Genomic DNA, 23,066 nt, shown 5'->3' with positions numbered 1-23,066 from the left:
CTACATCGAGGAAGCAGAATGAGGAATCCAAGGTAATAATTCAACTCACTCAGGAAGTAGCTTGATTGAGGACAAAAATATGTTTTTGGAGTAATTTCTGGTGTACCAACAGCTGTTTCAGCTGAACAAGTCAAAGGAAATATAGTAGGATCCAAGGTTATCGAGGCACAGTGCTTAAAAACTCTGAGAGAAATGTGACAGTGTAGCTGTAATTTAAAAATTTATGGAGGAAAGGCTACCATCCAAACGTTTTTCAAACGTTGGCGGCTGTAATAAACTGCACCGCTTGAACAGACAAGAAAACTGAAAAAATCCAAATAATTGTGAAGACTACAGACAAACACCTGGGAATCACGGGTCTGTGATGGGAGACAGCTCAGGAAATGCTAAGTGGTAGAAATCCTAGCTCACAGCCAGGAGGTGGCGGTTCATTGTGGTCCTAAATATTCTACAGTGGGATGCTTGAAGTCTTATTGCTAAAGGGTAGGAACTAAAACACTTTATATCTCATCTGCAAAGAAAACCACATGTAATATGGAAACATGGATAAAAGCAGAGTGGTACTTTGTTTATAAATGAATATACAGCTATGAGGAATGATACAAAAGAAGGGGGTGGCCACATTTGTGTGAACTGGAATATGGTATAGATTAGTCAGTGTAAATATAGAGCACAAGTCAATCACAGTTAAGGTTTGGATGGAGGAAAATGAGGCAGTAATTATCAACTACTATAAATTATGTAAAAGGCTCACCGGGGACATATTAAACACTATAGGTGTGTATGTAGGTGTAGGGTGTAGGTGTTCCCTACACCCCACACATGAGTGTAGGGAAAATAATATGTTGTGGGAATTTTAATGCACATAACACTTTCTGGGGAAGCAGATGCACAGATGAAAATGATTCATGCACTGAGGATTCAAATCCTGTGAATTTGGCAGAAGCACTGGGATATCAGCGATACAGGAATTGATTTCTGCAACATTCAGACACATTTCGGTCACGGTCACAAAATAGTGAAATAACAATTACCCATCTCAGGATAGGTCATACAGGTCTTAATAAAACACTACAGCTAATAGGCAAGTACCCAATGGGATTGTGTGCCCACTGCAAAAAAATGGAATCTGCTCAGCATGTACTGTTAGTATGCCAGGCTTGTGTCCTGGACAGGAAGGCGTTAATAGGAGGAGCTGAAGATTCATTCTACTGTAGAAACCCTGCTTGGAAAGGCACTGTCTCAAATCTATGGCCAACTGTTGAAAGTTGTGATAAGAAAGGGTTCAATACTCCAGAATCTTTTTTTTATTCCCAATATTCCAAGTTCCTGATTCACACTCCTGTCCAGGAGGGGGCGGTAATGCACCTCTAAGCTCATTTGAAACTAAAACGAAGAAGCCCCCCCCCTTCCCCTCCCCCGAGGTCAAAGCCAGAAATGTTGTTAGAGTGAGTCGCCCGCGTTCATTTGGACAGTGTCTTCAAGTTTTCAAAGGTCGACTGTTTTTCTACGATTTTGTGGAACTATAAATAGGAACAAACTAACGCAGTCATCTGGTTTGGACTTGTTAAAATCCTGTAAGTTATGGTCTGCTCTTGTTAGCTTATCAGTAGATAGCGTTTCTTACTAAAATGTATCGGTTGTCATACCGCTGTAAGGATAAACCGTGTGAAACGTGCTATTACACTCACTAGAAGTTCCCAGATGTATCTGAAGCCGAAAGATTACAGTAGTTAACTGGTTTTACTTTAACTGGTTAGATTTGTTTACACATTCTATCCGCAGATTCGTCATATTTACCGATTGGTCGCCTCTGTGTGCAAATCTGTCTCGGAGTTTGACAAGATTAAAGGACTCTCTCCATCTCCAGCTGGTGCAAATGCAGATTTCAATATTATCTGCTGACAACAATGAGATTATTTTAATTTATAAAACAGCTTCCGCTTGATGTCGTACCTCCGTGTTTCAAATCATGAGCTGACATTTTCCCCACGACACACACCTGAATAGCTCGACGATCGCTGTGTCCCAATTCAGGGTCTGCACGCTTGAAGTACGCGCACTACGCGTACTACGTACGGTGCGTACTATAAGTACGAGAAGTGCAGAAGTGAGAGGCTTGTGAAATGGGACGGTCTAGCCTTCGTCGCGCTGTTCAGGTTGCCTAGCAACCACGATACTAACCGCGAGAAACGTTACATACAGCTTTGTGTGACAGAAATGAAGGAGAAAAAATGTTTTGTTGGTCATTCATTTTTGTCATGACATCACTTTGATTAGTTGAGTATCTGAGGCTGAAACCACAGGACTGTAAAACATGATTGTTGGGCTTCATTTCTGTACTGAACAGTCATTTCAAGAGTAGTTAGTAAATAACAATTAGCTCATGTTGTTCATGAGACTAAAATCCTCTCACTGTGGTAATGTAATTATAATATAGCCAATATTATAGTTATTGTCAGATTATTATGATATATATATATATATATATATATATATATATATATATATATAATATAGATAGATAGATATAGATATCTATATATATATCTATATATCTATATATATAGATATAGATATCTATATATATATATATATATATATATATATATATATATATATATATATATATATATATATATGGCTTTACAACCAAGTTAACGCTGAAAGTACAAACATCACTAATGTCACACAACTTTGCCACATGTGGTCAACAGCAATGTTTTAATGTTCTTCGTTATTAAACATTCGCACATAAATAAGTGACGTCATATTCAGTACTTACTTTTGACAGTTCACTCTTCGGCCGCTCCCTTCTGTCGTATTTTGCGGCAAAAGTATCCACACCCACCGCCGCGCTATGAATTGTGGGATATATGGGACCACGAAGCGTGCACCGGACCACGCTTGATATTTGGGGAAATCGACGGCGCATTTGGAGTATGCGTTTGAAGTACACTTCGAATTGGGACAGCCGTCGTCGCGTGGCGGTGACGTAATCACACTTAAAATGCGTACTTCAAGCGTGCAGACCCTGAATTGGGACACAGCTGAAGTGTCGCGTTCACCTGCACACACCTGTTCGCTCCGTCATTTGCTGGTTTAGGAAACACGCCCACGTTTAACATCGGGAGCTTTCTGCTCAGTATAACGAAACATCACAAAGAATAAAAACATCTTTGTGAAGTAGCTGTAGTGGGATCAACCTTTTATCTTTAAATAGCTAAAATAGCTTTTATTCTCCTAATCAAAATCCCGGTGCCTTGAACTCTTGCAGATTTCTTTTTTAATGTGTAAAATAATGCTAATGTTTGTTTCCCCATACATCACCTGGCATAAGTTGTTTTTCACCATAACCATCGGCTATCCTAGGCTATCAACAGTGTGTTTCTCAAACCACGATTGCTTCTTAAGATGCTTACATCCAGCTATTTGAGCAGATCAGTGGCAGAGCTATGCTATTGACGTACATTGATACCAATCCAGTCAGTGGATTTCCATCCATCTGGGGCCAAGTCGTGGGGGCAGCAGTCCACTTAGCTATGCAAACATGCCTCATCTTTGATTAGGATTGCTGGACTTCAGAGTGGCTTATATGATTCATACATAACTTCCTTAATTCTGATTCAAAAAGAATAGATGAGATTTAAGAGAAGTGAAGCAGACTGAGCAGCGGATCAGTCAGGATGGTGTGGTAGTCGTACAGTGTTTCTTCTGTGATGAATGTGTTTGGAAATGTTTCCTGATGACACAGTCTTGGACTCTTGCAGAGACTTCACTGGATACTGCAGATAATCAGAAGCAAGCTAGGATGACCAGTGTAAGTTTGTCAAACAACAGTTTGTAATATTCTCATCTTATTCTGATGTTAATGCTCTGCAGTGATGTAATACAGTTCACCATCACAGAGCACCACTGTAAACACTGAATCTTTTTTTTTTACACATGAATAACGTGAAATATTTCTCTCTATTTTAAATTTATTGCATAGTTCTCACATTTATGTTTTAGATACAAACATTTGTAATATTATACGAAGATAACCCGAGTAAATACAAAATGTAATTGGGCTATTTTTTTCAACCTGCTGGATAGACGAGTATGTGAATGTGATAACTAGAGAACGAGGTGATGTAGGGAGCTTCAGTTTGATGTCATACCACCTCTGTTTGTTTTTGAATGAACTTAATAACTGGTTGGACTGTTTGCAATAAACAGCAATTAATGTTTGACATTCCTGTAGAGACACTTTGGAGAATTATTTTAACTTGGCAACTTTAGAAGGTATTTCAGTATGAATGGCCTGTTTAACATCATGCCACAGCATCTTAATCAGATTAAAGTCTGAACTTTGTCTTAAGCACTTCAGTTTTTTAATTTATTTTTATGCATGCAGTCAAGTTTCTTGCTAATGATCTACTAATTGTATTCGGGTGTGTTGCAACAGGGACACATGGAAAAGTTGCAGGACACCGGCCCTCGAGGACTGGAGCTCGAGGCCCCTGCTGTAAACCTTTGACCATGTAGACCACATGTGTCGAACTCCAGGCCTTGAGGGCCGGTGTCCTGCAGGTTTTAGATGTGTCCTTGATCCAACACAGCTGATTTAAATTGCTAAATGACCTCCTCAACATTTCTTGAAGTTCTGCAGAGGCCTGGTAATGAGCTAATCATTTTATTCAGGTGTGTTGACCCAGGGTGAGATCTAAAACCTGCAGGACACCGGCCCTCGAGGCCTGGAGTCCGACACCCTTGATGTAGACCTTTGACCATGTAGACCTTTGGTGGTGTTTCAGGTGTCTGAGTTCAGCATTATTATTAGTACCTGAGAGACTGTCATTTACAGTTGTAAAACTGTTTGTTTGCATGTGCAGGTGCTTTGCAGCAGAAGCAGGTTGGTAAGTTACCTTCCAGGGCTCCATGTGTTGGTGTATCGTGTGGCTGGAGGCAGAGCCTTCTCTGCTGCTGATTCTTCAGGCTTAAATGAGCCCGCTTTGGCCACTTCTCCCTCTGCTAAAGGTATGGCCTTATTTTAAGTTTATACATTTGAACATTAATTAACTATAACATATATGTTTTTCTAGTCAGTAATTTAATCTAATGCATCTTATGTATAGATTAGGTATTAGCTATAGACCTAATAACACAAAATAAATTGAGATATACGAAGGTTGACACAGAGTTGTTACCTCGGACTCTGATGAAGTGATATTGGTGTTGAGCAAAATTTGTAATTTCTTATTTCTTTGTGTAAACTCCGTTTGTGTGCATGCTACTTTTTCTTTGTTATGTTGTGCTTAAGGACTGCAGACACTACGGCCTGATGACACAATGGGGCCGTTCGGGCCCCAGGATCAGCGCTTCCCACTGCCCGGTAATGTGGGCTTTGACTGCCAGCTGGAAGGACTGACAGAGCAACAGAAGAGCCTGACAGACAAAATGCTACCAGATGTGTTGTCTGCTCCATCCTGCTATCAGAAGCATGAGTGGCTTCTAGCCCAGTCTGTTAGAGAGCTCTCTGTAAGTCCAGTAAGAACCTTATGAATGTTTTTAATAATCAAAACAAATATGGACCAAACTATGCTGTATTATTACTACTAATGCTAATCTTGCTACAAATTTCACAAACACTGGTGCAATTAAATAAATGTCAGAGGAATTTTATGTTGAAGTATGTATAGATTATCCATGAATAATCATATGCAGGGATAGCTCAGTAGGTAGAGTGGTTGCCCCATGATTGGAAGGTCGGGGGTTTGATTCCCCTGAACGGCTACCCTGAGGTACCCCTACGTCCCTACACACTGCTCCTCGGTGGCTGCATTGGTGGCTGCCCGCTGGCTGAATGGGTTAAATGCAGAGGAGTCATTTCCCTATGTGGACTAACACAAGCCCGTACACATTTTTAAGATAAAATGATGTGTGACACCATTTTTTTAATGCATTTTTAATCAGTCAAAAATGAACTTTTCATTGGAGTGTGGTGTGGACTTAGTGGTGCTAACAAGTGGCGTACTTCACTCAAAAATGTAACGCTAGCCAATCATCGTGGGTGTGACATGATTCATGCAGCCAGACCTCCAGCATCCGTCTAAATATTTTAGAATGACGAGACATTAAAACAGTGTATGCTGAAACTATATCCAGGTTTTGTATCGTTGGCGTTGTTGCTCATACGCTGAGAGTGGTGACATTTGCTTTTCTGACAGCTGTGTGTTTCTTTCTTAGAACAAGGGCGATCCTGCGTCCTCTGGCAAAGTCAGCACAGCTGAACAGTACTTTGACAACTCGAGAGTAGAGTGTGCCACACAGGCTTGTCCTGAACTCTTAAAGAAAGGTACATACATTTATTTTTCAGCATTGCATAACTTTGAAATTGCTTGCATTTCTCATGAGAAGCGGTGTTCCTGTCTAATGCGAGTGTTTCCTAATTATAAACAGATTTCCAGTCAATGTTTCCTGAAGCTCCATCCTGTGGTATGATGGTTGTCACGGTTACCCAGAAGACGCAGAACGATATGGCGTCATGGTCTGCTGAGGTGGAAGATGAGAGAGAGCAGATGCTTGACAAGGTTAAATGCTGTCTGTAGAACAGTTAAGCTGTTTTACATGTCTTACACTATAATAAGACACAGCAAGTACTCAGAATAAATAAATGTAAGGGTTATTTTAGAAACCTTTTGGAACAGCTAAGCACTGCAAATATTAGAGGTCTGTAAAAGAAACACTGATGATGAGCTGAAGTTTATTAGAAAAGCTGTCCACCTCTGGAGAACTACAGAAACTGTGCATTATATGAGATGTTACTAATGTTAAAAACATTAGTAGTACATCCATGTAGTACATCCCATCTGTAGTGTAAAAAAAAGTGAAAATGAAACAGATTAAAAACAATAATAAATGCGTGAGAAAGGGGAGGAGACACTTTATTATTTATTTTACAGTAATTAATGAAGTAATTAATGATTGTGGTGTCTGCTGTGTAGTTTGTTGCAGGTGCACGGGAGATCTGCTGTGCGCTGCAGCAAGAAGGATTCTGGGCAGACTTCATCGACCCATCGTCAGGCCTCGCTGTAAGTTATCTCTGACTCTGCCTGTCAACAACTGTTCAGTGTTTTTACGATATTTTATCACAATAACAACAAATGAAATGGCTGATTGGGTGTAGACATGACATGGCATCAAATGACAAAAAGTAGAAATCTGAGGAATCTGTTAGAAGCTCATGTTACATGGAATTAACTCTGAATTAGCCACGATCAGCACAGTCAAGATGCAGTCTGTCTGTGACAGACTGCATTTAGATATGCAGTTACAGTGTGGAGCTTTTAGTGATTCCTTTAAATTCTTCTTTTTATCTTCAGGTATTTTGTCTTTGGTGCATACATTTAGATTTATTTGGAGTTTTCTGAAATAAGCACATGATTAAATGTAAACACGTCCATTGGAAGCTGCACCATGATTCTGGTTAGATATTTGGTCACCAGACAGAAGCTGATTTATTTGCTTTTCTGGCACAGGCGTGACTTTGTGCTTAACTTCACATGTTTCCGTAGGTTTGAAGACAGGACATCATAAAAGTTGTTTCTAAACCTTCAAAGTAACTGTCCCTGGGCTGGTATTTAAGGGTGATTCATTGTGGCAGGGCGCTGTGTGTATAACAAATGTACATTTCTGCAGAAGAAAACTGGTGAAAATTTCTTGGAAGCTGTAATGTTGGCAGGACAAACTTGTGCAGACAGCGGTGTGCAATTGCAACTCCCCATCCCCCACCCAACACACACACACACTATAGATAGAGAATATTGTTGCTTTTCAGGAGATGGTCTTGATCGGATAACTGTCTCATATTTGTGTGTCCCTTCTTATTTCTCAGTACTTTGGCCCGTACACCAACAACACACTGTATGAGACAGATGACAGATACCGTCACCTGGGCTTTCAGATTGAGGACCTGGGCTGCTGCAAAGTGATCCGACACTCGTTGTGGGGGACACATGCTTTTGTAGGGACAATATTCATCAGCGCACCACCTGATACTCCTACTATGAAGACATTGCAGGGTAGATGAACACAGGCTCTGGGATACCGAGTGTAATATGCCTCACCACTAACAGAGTGGTTAGTGGTTTTGACCATATCTGTAATCATGTTAAAGCTTAAATAATGCTGACACCACAATAAAGCTTGTGAATGTTTTGTCTTTGAAATTAGTCATTTATAGAATGACACATTCAATAAATGAATAACCTGGGCTTTATTAATTACCTTAGCTGCCCTTTTAACCACAGCTGTGTTAAACCATTTTTTGCTGTACTTACTAGAGTTTGAAGATATTGCGCTGCTGCACAAAGAGACAAGTTCTCAGAAGATAGTTTGTTTTCCGGTTTATCAGCCTCAATTATTCTTAAGAAAAACACGAGCATCCTCAGTGGGAAAAGTCCTCATTTTACAGTTAATGTTAAACTCCTTTCTAATCCTTGAAAATATTTTAGAATCATTACTGGACATACTTCTTGATCCCACCATAAGCTGAGCCGTCTTGTTTTTGTGGCAGGGACACCTGAAGTGCTCACAATCTTGAAAAATGAAATTTAAGGATTAAAATGTGCTGAAATGTTGACATGAGTAAAGGTAGAAATAGTTTAACTCTAAACTCTAAGATGTTATGCAAATATTATGCAAAATGATTTGTATTTTTTAGATAAACATTGTTTTGTTTTGTTTTTTCAAGATTGCAACAATGATGAGCAAAATAAACCAATTAACAAAATTAAATTGTTAAGATAGTATTTCATTATCTTTAACCACTGAAATGTAGGTACTGAAATATCTACCTATTGCAACCAAGTACTGATGGCTAAATCAAGCTTGTATTGAAAAAAGCTTTATTACTCGAAGCTTTTCAACAAAGCACTTTTTGGTGACATCTAGTGGCCGATAATGAAGAGCATCTTGAGTCTACAAAATGAACAGCTTTATCATGATTGCCCACTCTACCGAGCTGACAGCTTCAGTTTAATATCACGTGACATGTCTGTGTGATACTGGACTTGGTGCCTTGTGAATGTTTTTGGGTGAAAATCTATGTTCTGTCTATTTGATTCATAAATGGTTTTCCTTGTTTAAACATGTGCCATGCTGTGTTCCCCCTTTGCTTGTGACTTCATGTTTTGTATCAGTAGATAAAAAATTACATTATATATAATATTTTACAACACAATCTTATACTAGGTTGGGAGCTGGGACAAATATCCCCGTGCTCTAGAGCCTCCCCGAACTGCCCCTCCACTGGCGGATCTAGAAAATTGTATTTAACCAGTGGACAGGCGCAATTATATAGGGTGGGACATTTATATGGATACACCGTAATAACATGGGAATGGTTGGTGATATTAAAGTCCTGTTTGTGGCACATTAGTATATGTGAGGGGGCAAACTCCTCAAGATGGGTGGTGACCATGGTGGCCATTTAGAAGTCGGCCATCTTGGATACAACTTTTGTTTTTTCAATAGGAAGAGGGCCATGTGACACATCAAACTTATTGGTAATGTCACAAGAAAAACAATGGTGTGCTTGGTTTCAACGTAACTTTATTCTGTTAAAATGTCAGAAATTGTTAAACCTGTGAGCTATATCATGTGACATTGATGTCACTTGAGATTTGTGAGTGTTTATGGTGACTGTGATTATGAAAGGCTAGTAACTAATCGAGATCTCGGCAGTGAAATACATTGATTGCTTTGTTGTAAGTGAAGATGCACTCCCATTTAAATATCGGTTTTCCTGGGTTTGCCAGAAAAAAAAGTAGTCTACAAAAAGTAGTCTGACATGTCATGACATGACTACTTTTTGCTTTCTGTTTCGGGAAATCGTCTCTCTGAAGTGTGACTCTTCACTTCTTTACAGACCTTTGCATCTTCATCAGCTTCATCTCATACATTCTGCATGCAGAGGTGGATGATGACAGTTCTCTGCATTGTTTTTCTTGCCCAGTTGAGGCACTGTATCCACTGTATCCTGAATCATCCCAGTATGGTGCGAGTGAATATTCTAATAACCACTTCTTGTGTTCTCGTCTTCCATATCTGGTAAGGCCAAGAGTCTTAAGTGCCATCTCCTTTTGGACCTGGCATTCTCGAGGCACCTTTCCTTTAAGAATTTTACCTGTGTGCTGGGAACGGCTGGCAGAGCCCCTAGTCTGTAAAATCTTCAACTCCCACTTCTGGCAGAACCTTGACAGCATTCCGGGGGGAGGCTGGGCACATGAAGACCTTGTTGTAGACCATGTTCTGCAACTCCTTTGCTGAGGCGGCTGCAAGGTGGTTGACCATCATGGTGGTAACCAACCCTGAACTAGAGGTTAAACCTCTAGTTCGAGGATTTCTAACATCTCTTTGAAGGGAGCAGTCAAGTTGGAGTCCTATTGGCCTTTCTCAGCCTGTAGGACTTAGGAAGCAGCTGACAGATACTGGCAGGCCAAGTGGGATCTAGCCCAGGATTCCACTTCCACACCTGAAGCAAAAAACTCAGGCGTGGAAGGAGTTTGGGGAGGCCATGGAAAAAGAATTTCGGCCTGCCACAAAGCTATTCTAGCAAACTGTCAAGTGACTATGGAAGGTAAAGCACGGTGTATGATGGGGGCGAGGTGTTGCTGACCTCAGGATACTGGGTGTCTGGCTTTTTACTATGAGACATTTGATCCCTGTATAACCATTGCAGGAGCTTGGTCTGCATTGGCAGCAATAAGTCATACTCATTCTTGCACACGTGTTTTACTCTAAAAGGCCTGTCCTGGTGTCCTGTTACAGAGTCTGTTCATAGTTTTTTAGAGAAGCTTTTATGTGAGTATGTGAAGTGGATGATGATGATAATAATAATATAATAATGATCCATTAATATTGCCCAGCCCTAGTACAGAGTATTATTATATCGTTGAATGTTCAGCCACAGAAAAGGCTTGAAAATCGCCCTGTGACCTATCGCAAAAGTCTTTTTTATGATCAAAGTAATAATGGTATGGGTCTACAATTTGCCAGTTTTCCTATTAAAAAGTGTATCATCACCCTTGAATTTTGTTCTGGAAAATCAGAGGTGGTCAAACTGGGAATTTTTGTGAAATTTGGTAAATTAATATGGAATGACCCACGTGTCCTCCTGAAGTCAAGTTGACCAACTCAGTGGACTGAATGGGCTCACACATCTTAGCCCAGGCAAAGTTGAAACTTCATACTCGTTAGCAGCTCAGATTTAGTTTGTGAGGTAGTATGAAGCTGCGGACCACATCTGAATTAAGCTGTGCAGAAAAAACATGTCATATTGTAATCTAGGCTTTTTCTTGCCCTCTTAAGGTTGATCAGCTGTTGTTAGAATTCATTTGATTTTAATTTCTAGTATCAGCTGATGTTTGCTGGAGCCACAGCTGTAAAAAGGGCTGGTCCTAACCATGAGATGTCCTTACTGAATCATCAGAGCTGAACTGGTGATGGAGAAACAGGTTTACCTTTTAGGTGACATGAATGAGTTGAAGGAAAGTTATGAACTGTTTCTGAGAGACAAATAACACCAAGCTCGTTTTTTGTGTAGCTGACAGCTGGTAACTGTGCAGGGGTGGATCTAGCAAAGCTTTTGCCAGGGGGCCAGGTAGGGCATTAACAGGGAAAGGGTGACACAAAGATATACTTTTCTTTCTTACTCTCATATAAAATATTTAGCTTTTATTAAATAGTTATCTGAATCTTACAACCAAAGTTTGTATAACAATACACAAGATTGGCTATAGACCATTGTTAATCATTCAGAACACTGTGTAAAAATAACAAAAAACAAAAAGTGAGGTTGGAGGAGCGCCTACTGCGCTGGCTATCTAAATATCCCAATTCTTTTATTATTTTTGGTGGAGACTTTAATACAGTGTTTAACAGCTATTTGGACAGATGGCCTTCTAGAAGTTCAGACTCTAACTCATTCATAAGACTGTTTGCACAAAGATTCAACTTAGTCGATTCTTGGAGGGATTCTCATTCATCTCAGATAGCTTATACATGGTGTAATAAGACTCAAACCAGACACTCACGTATCGATTTTTGGCTTATCTCAAAAGATTTAGAAAAAGTTAAAACGGATATTTATCCTACACCACTCTCAGACCACAAAATGGTTAGCTTATCAATCCCGTTGTCATCCTCCCTAATCACTAAAACCTCTTACTGGAAGTTAAATAGTACCATTCTTGAGCATAAAGAAGTAATTTGTGAAGTTCAGAGATTCATTAAACTTTATTGGAGTAAAGCTCTCACAAATAATACATTTTGTAGTAACTGGGAACTTTTGAAATATGAAATTGGAAAATTCTTTAGAAAATATAGCAGTGATTTAGCAAAAAAAAGAAGATCTGATGAGACGCAAGTGATACAAAAGATCACATGCCTTACTTCCAAACCAATAGACACCCTCAGTGAATCTGATAAGATAAAACTGGTTGACCTGCAGCATAGGTTAGATGAGATTTACAAACGCAAAGCTGACGGAGCATTTATTCGGTCTCGCAGGAAATGGCTCGAAGAAGGAGAGCAGAATTCAGCCTATTTTTTCAGACTTGAAAAGCATCAATCTAACACCAACTCCATCCTACAACTAAATATTAATGGGACAATTTCTAATGATAAGGATACCATAGCAAAATATTGTTCAAACTTTTATTGCAAACTTTATTCTTCTAGTTATTGCCCTGAAGCTTGTCTGACTTTTTTTAATTCTTTAGACAAAATTACTCAGCTGAATGAGGAGGATAGTCAGCTTTGCGACAGATCAATTTCTTTGATTGAGATTGCAGATGCTATAAAACATCTAAAGATTAACAAATCACCTGGAACTGACGGCCTTACTGCCGAGTTTTATAAACAGTTCGCTGACAGTTTAGCCCCGTTTCTTTTAGAAGTTTTTAAGGAAAGTATGGATAGAGGTGCACTCCCTCCCACTTTATGTCAAGGTTTGATCACCCTCATTCCAAACCAGGAAAGGATCCTTTGCTCTTAGACAATTGGCGACCAATCTCTTTACTGAATAATGATTATAAGATATTGGCACAAATTCTGGCTAATAGAATGAAACCTGTATTAGATAAAGTTATTGATGAGAGTCAGTCTGGTTTCATGCAGAATCGTCATATCTCAAACAACATAAGATTAATTTTAGACATAATAGATTACCCAGAACTTGTACAGGATGATAGTCTTATTCTTTTTTTAGATTTCTACAAGGCGTTCGACTCCTTAGAGCATGAGTTTATTTTTACTGCTTTAAATAAATTTGGGTTTGGTCAGTCCTTCTGTAATGCCGTTCGGACACTGTATTCCAATAGTAACAGCTCCATAAAGCTTGCCACTGGTATTTCCCCAAGATTCTCTCTAAAGCGTGGAGTGAGGCAGGGTTGCCCCCTATCCGTATATTTATTCCTTCTTTCTGTGCAACTCCTTAATTCACACATTAAACTCAGTTCTTTAAAAGGCCTGGTCATTGCTAACAGAGAAATACTCATAAGTCAGCTGGCAGACGATACAGCTCTCTTCCTCAGAGACGCCTCGCAAGTTTCAGTGGCCATTAACAATATACAGCCATTCACTAAAGCCTCCGGACTTTCACTCAACCTGCATAAATGTGAACTTTTACCAGTTAAAAGTTGTTTAGCAACTTCAATTCATGGAATACCTGTAAGAAACTCTGTAAGATACCTTGGAATTCAAATAATAAAAAATGAGCAATCCAGATGCTCCACAAACTTCATTCCTATTATAGATAAATCCCAAAAAATCTTTAATCATTGGCTACAGCGAGACCTGTCGTTGAAGGGTAGAGTTCTGCTATCGAAGGCTGAAGGTATCTCCCGTCTAACCTATGCTGCCCAGTCACTACATGTTGATAATACAACCTGTAAGTCAATTAACAAATTATTATACAATTTTTTATGGAAAAATAAAACTCACTACTTGCGTAAATCAGTAGCTTTAAATTCATATGATAAAGGAGGTATAAATTTTATTGATTTCGGTGCTCTTAACAACACCTTTAAAATAAACTGGATTAAAAAGTATTTAAGAAATCCCACTTCTATCTGGAACTTTATCTCACATCATGTGTTCTCTAATTTAGGCGGCCTTAACTTCCTACTGCTCTGCAATTATAGTATTCCAAAAATACCACTGAAACTTTCTCACTTTCATCAACAAATTCTTTTGGCATGGGCGCTGATTTACAAACACAATTTCTCTCCACAAAACTGTTTTATTTGGAATAACTGCAATATTATTTATAAAAATAAAACTCTTTTTTTAAATAACTGGTTTAATAATGGAATAATCTTGGTTAGTCAGTTATATAGAGAAGATGGACTCTTATATAATTACTCTGAGTTCCTCAGGAGATACAATGTACCGATAACGCCTAAAGAATTCTCAATAGTGTTCGATGCCATCCCATCTGGTCTGTCCATGTTACACAGATGCTTCCACAGTGCTCCACTACAGGTCACTCCCCGGATGTGTTACATTCTTCTCTTGGCAATGTTTGCTTTTCTTCTCATAAATCTTTAAATACCAAAATAAGATCTCTCTTTCAGGATGCAATGGTCTCTGTTCCATCAGCCATATTTTATTGGGCCAATTTTGTAACAGATATTGAATGGAAAAAAGTTTGGACTTTACCACAAAGGTTTTTCTTAACAAACAAAATTAAAGAGATTTCCTTTAAGTTGATTCATAAGTTTTACCCTACCAAACAATATTTGTCCAAATTTATGGCTGAAATAAATGTAAATTGTACCTTCTGTCAAGAGCAACCTGAAACAGTTTCTCATCTGTTTTGGTCATGTAAATTTACATGTAAATTCTGGAAGGATTTCCACAAGTTTATTACTGACTCTGTTCTCCCTAATCTTCAACTATACTATAAGGATGTTATCTTTGGCTATTATAATTTTAAAGACAAGGACAATGATGCTTTCTTCTTTATAAATTTGGTTTTATTTTTGGCAAAATTTCATATACACAAAAGCAAAGTCCTCGGCAGAAAGCCTGAACTTCTTGTATTAAAAATGGAACTTGCACAATATATAAGGACAATCTCCTCATCAAAAAACACTAAGGCTCTCAAGACTGTTAACATCTATAACCGATTGAAACTGCTAACTTGATTTTGGCTCTTGCAAACTTTTGTTTATTTATGTTCCCCTTAATTTATTTTATTTTTTGTACTCACTTTTGTCTCACTGTCCTTGTCACTCTCTCTGTTCCTCATTGTACTACCACAATGTCATCTTTTATGTGATCCCTGTTTTACTCGACTGTATGTCTAAAATGTGATAAATAAAGTTTACAAAAAAAAAAAAAAAAAAAAAAAAAAAAAAAATGAAGGAGAAAAAATGTTTTGTTGGTCATTCATTTTTGTCATGACATCACTTTGATTAGTTGAGTATCTGAGGCTGAAACCACAGGACTGTAAAACATGATTGTTGGGCTTCATTTCTGTACTGAACAGTCATTTCAAGAGTAGTTAGTAAATAACAATTAGCTCATGTTGTTCATGAGACTAAAATCCTCTCACTGTGGTAATGTAATTATAATATAGCCAATATTATAGTTATTGTCAGATTATTATGATATATATATATATATATATATATATATAATATAGATAGATAGACATAGATATCTATATATATCTATATATATATCTATATATCTATATATATAGATATAGATATCTATATATATCTATATATATATATATATATATATATATATATATATATATATATATATATATATATATGGCTTTACAACCAAGTTAACGCTGAAAGTACAAACATCACTAATGTCACACAACTTTGCCACATGTGGTCAACAGCAATGTTTTAATGTTCTTCGTTATTAAACATTCGCACATAAATAAGTGACGTCATATTCAGTACTTACTTTTGACAGTTCACTCTTCGGCCGCTCCCTTCTGTCGTATTTTGCGGCAAAAGTATCCACACCCACCGCCGCGCTATGAATTGTGGGATATATGGGACCACGAAGCGTGCACCGGACCACGCTTGATATTTGGGGAAATCGACGGCGCATTTGGAGTATGCGTTTGAAGTACACTTCGAATTGGGACAGCCGTCGTCGCGTGGCGGTGACGTAATCACACTTAAAATGCGTACTTCAAGCGTGCAGACCCTGAATTGGGACACAGCTGAAGTGTCGCGTTCACCTGCACACACCTGTTCGCTCCGTCATTTGCTGGTTTAGGAAACACGCCCACGTTTAACATCGGGAGCTTTCTGCTCAGTATAACGAAACATCACAAAGAATAAAAACATCTTTGTGAAGTAGCTGTAGTGGGATCAACCTTTTATCTTTAAATAGCTAAAATAGCTTTTATTCTCCTAATCAAAATCCCGGTGCCTTGAACTCTTGCAGATTTCTTTTTTAATGTGTAAAATAATGCTAATGTTTGTTTCCCCATACATCACCTGGCATAAGTTGTTTTTCACCATAACCATCGGCTATCCTAGGCTATCAACAGTGTGTTTCTCAAACCACGATTGCTTCTTAAGATGCTTACATCCAGCTATTTGAGCAGATCAGTGGCAGAGCTATGCTATTGACGTACATTGATACCAATCCAGTCAGTGGATTTCCATCCATCTGGGGCCAAGTCGTGGGGGCAGCAGTCCACTTAGCTATGCAAACATGCCTCATCTTTGATTAGGATTGCTGGACTTCAGAGTGGCTTATATGATTCATACATAACTTCCTTAATTCTGATTCAAAAAGAATAGATGAGATTTAAGAGAAGTGAAGCAGACTGAGCAGCGGATCAGTCAGGATGGTGTGGTAGTCGTACAGTGTTTCTTCTGTGATGAATGTGTTTGGAAATGTTTCCTGATGACACAGTCTTGGACTCTTGCAGAGACTTCACTGGATACTGCAGATAATCAGAAGCAAGCTAGGATGACCAGTGTAAGTTTGTCAAACAACAGTTTGTAATATTCTCATCTTATTCTGATGTTAATGCTCTGCAGTGATGTAATACAGTTCACCATCACAGAGCACCACTGTAAACACTGAATCTTTTTTTTTTACACATGAATAACGTGAAATATTTCTCTCTATTTTAAATTTATTGCATAGTTCTCACATTTATGTTTTAGATACAAACATTTGTAATATTATACGAAGATAACCCGAGTAAATACAAAATGTAATTGGGCTATTTTTTTCAACCTGCTGGATAGACGAGTATGTGAATGTGATAACTAGAGAACGAGGTGATGTAGGGAGCTTCAGTTTGATGTCATACCACCTCTGTTTGTTTTTGAATGAACTTAATAACTGGTTGGACTGTTTGCAATAAACAGCAATTAATGTTTGACATTCCTGTAGAGACACTTTGGAGAATTATTTTAACTTGGCAACTTTAGAAGGTATTTCAGTATGAATGGCCTGTTTAACATCATGCCACAGCATCTTAATCAGATTAAAGTCTGAACTTTGTCTTAAGCACTTCAGTTTTTTAATTTATTTTTATGCATGCAGTCAAGTTTCTTGCTAATGATCTACTAATTGTATTCGGGTGTGTTGCAACAGGGACACATGGAAAAGTTGCAGGACACCGGCCCTCGAGGACTGGAGCTCGAGGCCCCTGCTGTAAACCTTTGACCATGTAGACCACATGTGTCGAACTCCAGGCCTTGAGGGCCGGTGTCCTGCAGGTTTTAGATGTGTCCTTGATCCAACACAGCTGATTTAAATTGCTAAATGACCTCCTCAACATTTCTTGAAGTTCTGCAGAGGCCTGGTAATGAGCTAATCATTTTATTCAGGTGTGTTGACCCAGGGTGAGATCTAAAACCTGCAGGACACCGGCCCTCGAGGCCTGGAGTCCGACACCCTTGATGTAGACCTTTGACCATGTAGACCTTTGGTGGTGTTTCAGGTGTCTGAGTTCAGCATTATTATTAGTACCTGAGAGACTGTCATTTACAGTTGTAAAACTGTTTGTTTGCATGTGCAGGTGCTTTGCAGCAGAAGCAGGTTGGTAAGTTACCTTCCAGGGCTCCATGTGTTGGTGTATCGTGTGGCTGGAGGCAGAGCCTTCTCTGCTGCTGATTCTTCAGGCTTAAATGAGCCCGCTTTGGCCACTTCTCCCTCTGCTAAAGGTATGGCCTTATTTTAAGTTTATACATTTGAACATTAATTAACTATAACATATATGTTTTTCTAGTCAGTAATTTAATCTAATGCATCTTATGTATAGATTAGGTATTAGCTATAGACCTAATAACACAAAATAAATTGAGATATACGAAGGTTGACACAGAGTTGTTACCTCGGACTCTGATGAAGTGATATTGGTGTTGAGCAAAATTTGTAATTTCTTATTTCTTTGTGTAAACTCCGTTTGTGTGCATGCTACTTTTTCTTTGTTATGTTGTGCTTAAGGACTGCAGACACTACGGCCTGATGACACAATGGGGCCGTTCGGGCCCCAGGATCAGCGCTTCCCACTGCCCGGTAATGTGGGCTTTGACTGCCAGCTGGAAGGACTGACAGAGCAACAGAAGAGCCTGACAGACAAAATGCTACCAGATGTGTTGTCTGCTCCATCCTGCTATCAGAAGCATGAGTGGCTTCTAGCCCAGTCTGTTAGAGAGCTCTCTGTAAGTCCAGTAAGAACCTTATGAATGTTTTTAATAATCAAAACAAATATGGACCAAACTATGCATGTATTATTACTACTAATGCTAATCTTGCTACAAATTTCACAAACACTGGTGCAATTAAATAAATGTCAGAGGAATTTTATGTTGAAGTATGTATAGATTATCCATGAATAATCATATGCAGGGATAGCTCAGTAGGTAGAGTGGTTGCCCCATGATTGGAAGGTCGGGGGTTTGATTCCCCTGAACGGCTACCCTGAGGTACCCCTACGTCCCTACACACTGCTCCTCGGTGGCTGCATTGGTGGCTGCCCGCTGGCTGAATGGGTTAAATGCAGAGGAGTCATTTCCCTATGTGGACTAACACAAGCCCGTACACATTTTTAAGATAAAATGATGTGTGACACCATTTTTTTAATGCATTTTTAATCAGTCAAAAATGAACTTTTCATTGGAGTGTGGTGTGGACTTAGTGGTGCTAACAAGTGGCGTACTTCACTCAAAAATGTAACGCTAGCCAATCATCGTGGGTGTGACATGATTCATGCAGCCAGACCTCCAGCATCCGTCTAAATATTTTAGAATGACGAGACATTAAAACAGTGTATGCTGAAACTATATCCAGGTTTTGTATCGTTGGCGTTGTTGCTCATACGCTGAGAGTGGTGACATTTGCTTTTCTGACAGCTGTGTGTTTCTTTCTTAGAACAAGGGCGATCCTGCGTCCTCTGGCAAAGTCAGCACAGCTGAACAGTACTTTGACAACTCGAGAGTAGAGTGTGCCACACAGGCTTGTCCTGAACTCTTAAAGAAAGGTACATACATTTATTTTTCAGCATTGCATAACTTTGAAATTGCTTGCATTTCTCATGAGAAGCGGTGTTCCTGTCTAATGCGAGTGTTTCCTAATTATAAACAGATTTCCAGTCAATGTTTCCTGAAGCTCCATCCTGTGGTATGATGGTTGTCACGGTTACCCAGAAGACGCAGAACGATATGGCGTCATGGTCTGCTGAGGTGGAAGATGAGAGAGAGCAGATGCTTGACAAGGTTAAATGCTGTCTGTAGAACAGTTAAGCTGTTTTACATGTCTTACACTATAATAAGACACAGCAAGTACTCAGAATAAATAAATGTAAGGGTTATTTTAGAAACCTTTTGGAACAGCTAAGCACTGCAAATATTAGAGGTCTGTAAAAGAAACACTGATGATGAGCTGAAGTTTATTAGAAAAGCTGTCCACCTCTGGAGAACTACAGAAACTGTGCATTATATGAGATGTTACTAATGTTAAAAACATTAGTAGTACATCCATGTAGTACATCCCATCTGTAGTGTAAAAAAAAGTGAAAATGAAACAGATTAAAAACAATAATAAATGCGTGAGAAAGGGGAGGAGACACTTTATTATTTATTTTACAGTAATTAATGAAGTAATTAATGATTGTGGTGTCTGCTGTGTAGTTTGTTGCAGGTGCACGGGAGATCTGCTGTGCGCTGCAGCAAGAAGGATTCTGGGCAGACTTCATCGACCCATCGTCAGGCCTCGCTGTAAGTTATCTCTGACTCTGCCTGTCAACAACTGTTCAGTGTTTTTACGATATTTTATCACAATAACAACAAATGAAATGGCTGATTGGGTGTAGACATGACATGGCATCAAATGACAAAAAGTAGAAATCTGAGGAATCTGTTAGAAGCTCATGTTACATGGAATTAACTCTGAATTAGCCACGATCAGCACAGTCAAGATGCAGTCTGTCTGTGACAGACTGCATTTAGATATGCAGTTACAGTGTGGAGCTTTTAGTGATTCCTTTAAATTCTTCTTTTTATCTTCAGGTATTTTGTCTTTGGTGCATACATTTAGATTTATTTGGAGTTTTCTGAAATAAGCACATGATTAAATGTAAACACGTCCATTGGAAGCTGCACCATGATTCTGGTTAGATATTTGGTCACCAGACAGAAGCTGATTTATTTGCTTTTCTGGCACAGGCGTGACTTTGTGCTTAACTTCACATGTTTCCGTAGGTTTGAAGACAGGACATCATAAAAGTTGTTTCTAAACCTTCAAAGTAACTGTCCCTGGGCTGGTATTTAAGGGTGATTCATTGTGGCAGGGCGCTGTGTGTATAACAAATGTACATTTCTGCAGAAGAAAACTGGTGAAAATTTCTTGGAAGCTGTAATGTTGGCAGGACAAACTTGTGCAGACAGCGGTGTGCAATTGCAACTCCCCATCCCCCACCCAACACACACACACACTATAGATAGAGAATATTGTTGCTTTTCAGGAGATGGTCTTGATCGGATAACTGTCTCATATTTGTGTGTCCCTTCTTATTTCTCAGTACTTTGGCCCGTACACCAACAACACACTGTATGAGACAGATGACAGATACCGTCACCTGGGCTTTCAGATTGAGGACCTGGGCTGCTGCAAAGTGATCCGACACTCGTTGTGGGGGACACATGCTTTTGTAGGGACAATATTCATCAGCGCACCACCTGATACTCCTACTATGAAGACATTGCAGGGTAGATGAACACAGGCTCTGGGATACCGAGTGTAATATGCCTCACCACTAACAGAGTGGTTAGTGGTTTTGACCATATCTGTAATCATGTTAAAGCTTAAATAATGCTGACACCACAATAAAGCTTGTGAATGTTTTGTCTTTGAAATTAGTCATTTATAGAATGACACATTCAATAAATGAATAACCTGGGCTTTATTAATTACCTTAGCTGCCCTTTTAACCACAGCTGTGTTAAACCATTTTTTGCTGTACTTACTAGAGTTTGAAGATATTGCGCTGCTGCACAAAGAGACAAGTTCTCAGAAGATAGTTTGTTTTCCGGTTTATCAGCCTCAATTATTCTTAAGAAAAACACGAGCATCCTCAGTGGGAAAAGTCCTCATTTTACAGTTAATGTTAAACTCCTTTCTAATCCTTGAAAATATTTTAGAATCATTACTGGACATACTTCTTGATCCCACCATAAGCTGAGCCGTCTTGTTTTTGTGGCAGGGACACCTGAAGTGCTCACAATCTTGAAAAATGAAATTTAAGGATTAAAATGTGCTGAAATGTTGACATGAGTAAAGGTAGAAATAGTTTAACTCTAAACTCTAAGATGTTATGCAAATATTATGCAAAATGATTTGTATTTTTTAGATAAACATTGTTTTGTTTTGTTTTTTCAAGATTGCAACAATGATGAGCAAAATAAACCAATTAACAAAATTAAATTGTTAAGATAGTATTTCATTATCTTTAACCACTGAAATGTAGGTACTGAAATATCTACCTATTGCAACCAAGTACTGATGGCTAAATCAAGCTTGTATTGAAAAAAGCTTTATTACTCGAAGCTTTTCAACAAAGCACTTTTTGGTGACATCTAGTGGCCGATAATGAAGAGCATCTTGAGTCTACAAAATGAACAGCTTTATCATGATTGCCCACTCTACCGAGCTGACAGCTTCAGTTTAATATCACGTGACATGTCTGTGTGATACTGGACTTGGTGCCTTGTGAATGTTTTTGGGTGAAAATCTATGTTCTGTCTATTTGATTCATAAATGGTTTTCCTTGTTTAAACATGTGCCATGCTGTGTTCCCCCTTTGCTTGTGACTTCATGTTTTGTATCAGTAGATAAAAAATTACATTATATATAATATTTTACAACACAATCTTATACTAGGTTGGGAGCTGGGACAAATACCCCCGTGCTCTAGAGCCTCCCCGAACTGCCCCTCCACTGGCGGATCTAGAAAATTGTATTTAACCAGTGGACAGGCGCAATTATATAGGGTGGGACATTTATATGGATACACCGTAATAACATGGGAATGGTTGGTGATATTAAAGTCCTGTTTGTGGCACATTAGTATATGTGAGGGGGCAAACTCCTCAAGATGGGTGGTGACCATGGTGGCCATTTAGAAGTCGGCCATCTTGGATACAACTTTTGTTTTTTCAATAGGAAGAGGGCCATGTGACACATCAAACTTATTGGTAATGTCACAAGAAAAACAATGGTGTGCTTGGTTTCAACGTAACTTTATTCTGTTAAAATGTCAGAAATTGTTAAACCTGTGAGCTATATCATGTGACATTGATGTCACTTGAGATTTGTGAGTGTTTATGGTGACTGTGATTATGAAAGGCTAGTAACTAATCGAGATCTCGGCAGTGAAATACATTGATTGCTTTGTTGTAAGTGAAGATGCACTCCCATTTAAATATCGGTTTTCTGGGTTTGCCAGAAAAAAAAGTAGTCTACAAAAAGTAGTCTGACATGTCATGACATGACTACTTTTTGCTTTCTGTTTCGGGAAATCGTCT

General features: G+C 38.8%; 2 protein-coding genes across 3 annotated transcripts; both read left to right on the top strand.

Annotated features, from left to right (window-relative positions):
- Positions 1 to 1,395: 1,395 nt before the first annotated feature.
- mmadhcb (metabolism of cobalamin associated Db) lies at positions 1,396 to 8,199 on the top strand. Of its 2 annotated transcripts, none has more exons than XM_085135175.1 (8): positions 1,396 to 1,577; positions 3,771 to 3,822; positions 4,871 to 5,019; positions 5,303 to 5,520; positions 6,229 to 6,337; positions 6,442 to 6,572; positions 6,987 to 7,073; positions 7,877 to 8,199. In XM_085135175.1, the coding sequence occupies exons 2-8, from the start codon at positions 3,812 to 3,814 to the stop codon at positions 8,069 to 8,071; spliced, it is 900 nt and encodes a 299-aa protein (XP_084991301.1). In that variant the 5' UTR covers positions 1,396 to 1,577; positions 3,771 to 3,811; the 3' UTR covers positions 8,072 to 8,199. The 2 variants fall into 2 exon arrangements, with proteins under 2 accessions (XP_084991301.1, XP_084991302.1); XM_085135176.1 differs by having other exon boundaries at positions 1,397 to 1,577; positions 3,771 to 3,820; positions 4,875 to 5,019.
- Positions 8,200 to 15,900: 7,701 nt separating this feature from the next.
- LOC146499913 (methylmalonic aciduria and homocystinuria type D homolog, mitochondrial-like) lies at positions 15,901 to 21,387 on the top strand. The gene is made up of 7 exons (XM_085135357.1): positions 15,901 to 17,007; positions 18,062 to 18,206; positions 18,490 to 18,707; positions 19,417 to 19,525; positions 19,630 to 19,760; positions 20,175 to 20,261; positions 21,065 to 21,387. The coding sequence occupies exons 1-7, from the start codon at positions 16,933 to 16,935 to the stop codon at positions 21,257 to 21,259; spliced, it is 960 nt and encodes a 319-aa protein (XP_084991483.1). The 5' UTR covers positions 15,901 to 16,932; the 3' UTR covers positions 21,260 to 21,387.
- The last annotated feature ends 1,679 nt before the right edge of the window (positions 21,388 to 23,066 follow it).

This window comes from Neolamprologus multifasciatus, chromosome 16 (genome assembly GCF_963576455.1).
Source record: "Neolamprologus multifasciatus chromosome 16, fNeoMul1.2, whole genome shotgun sequence".
Classification (NCBI taxonomy): domain Eukaryota; kingdom Metazoa; phylum Chordata; class Actinopteri; order Cichliformes; family Cichlidae; genus Neolamprologus; species Neolamprologus multifasciatus.
This window is presented reverse-complemented; position numbering and strand designations above follow the sequence as displayed.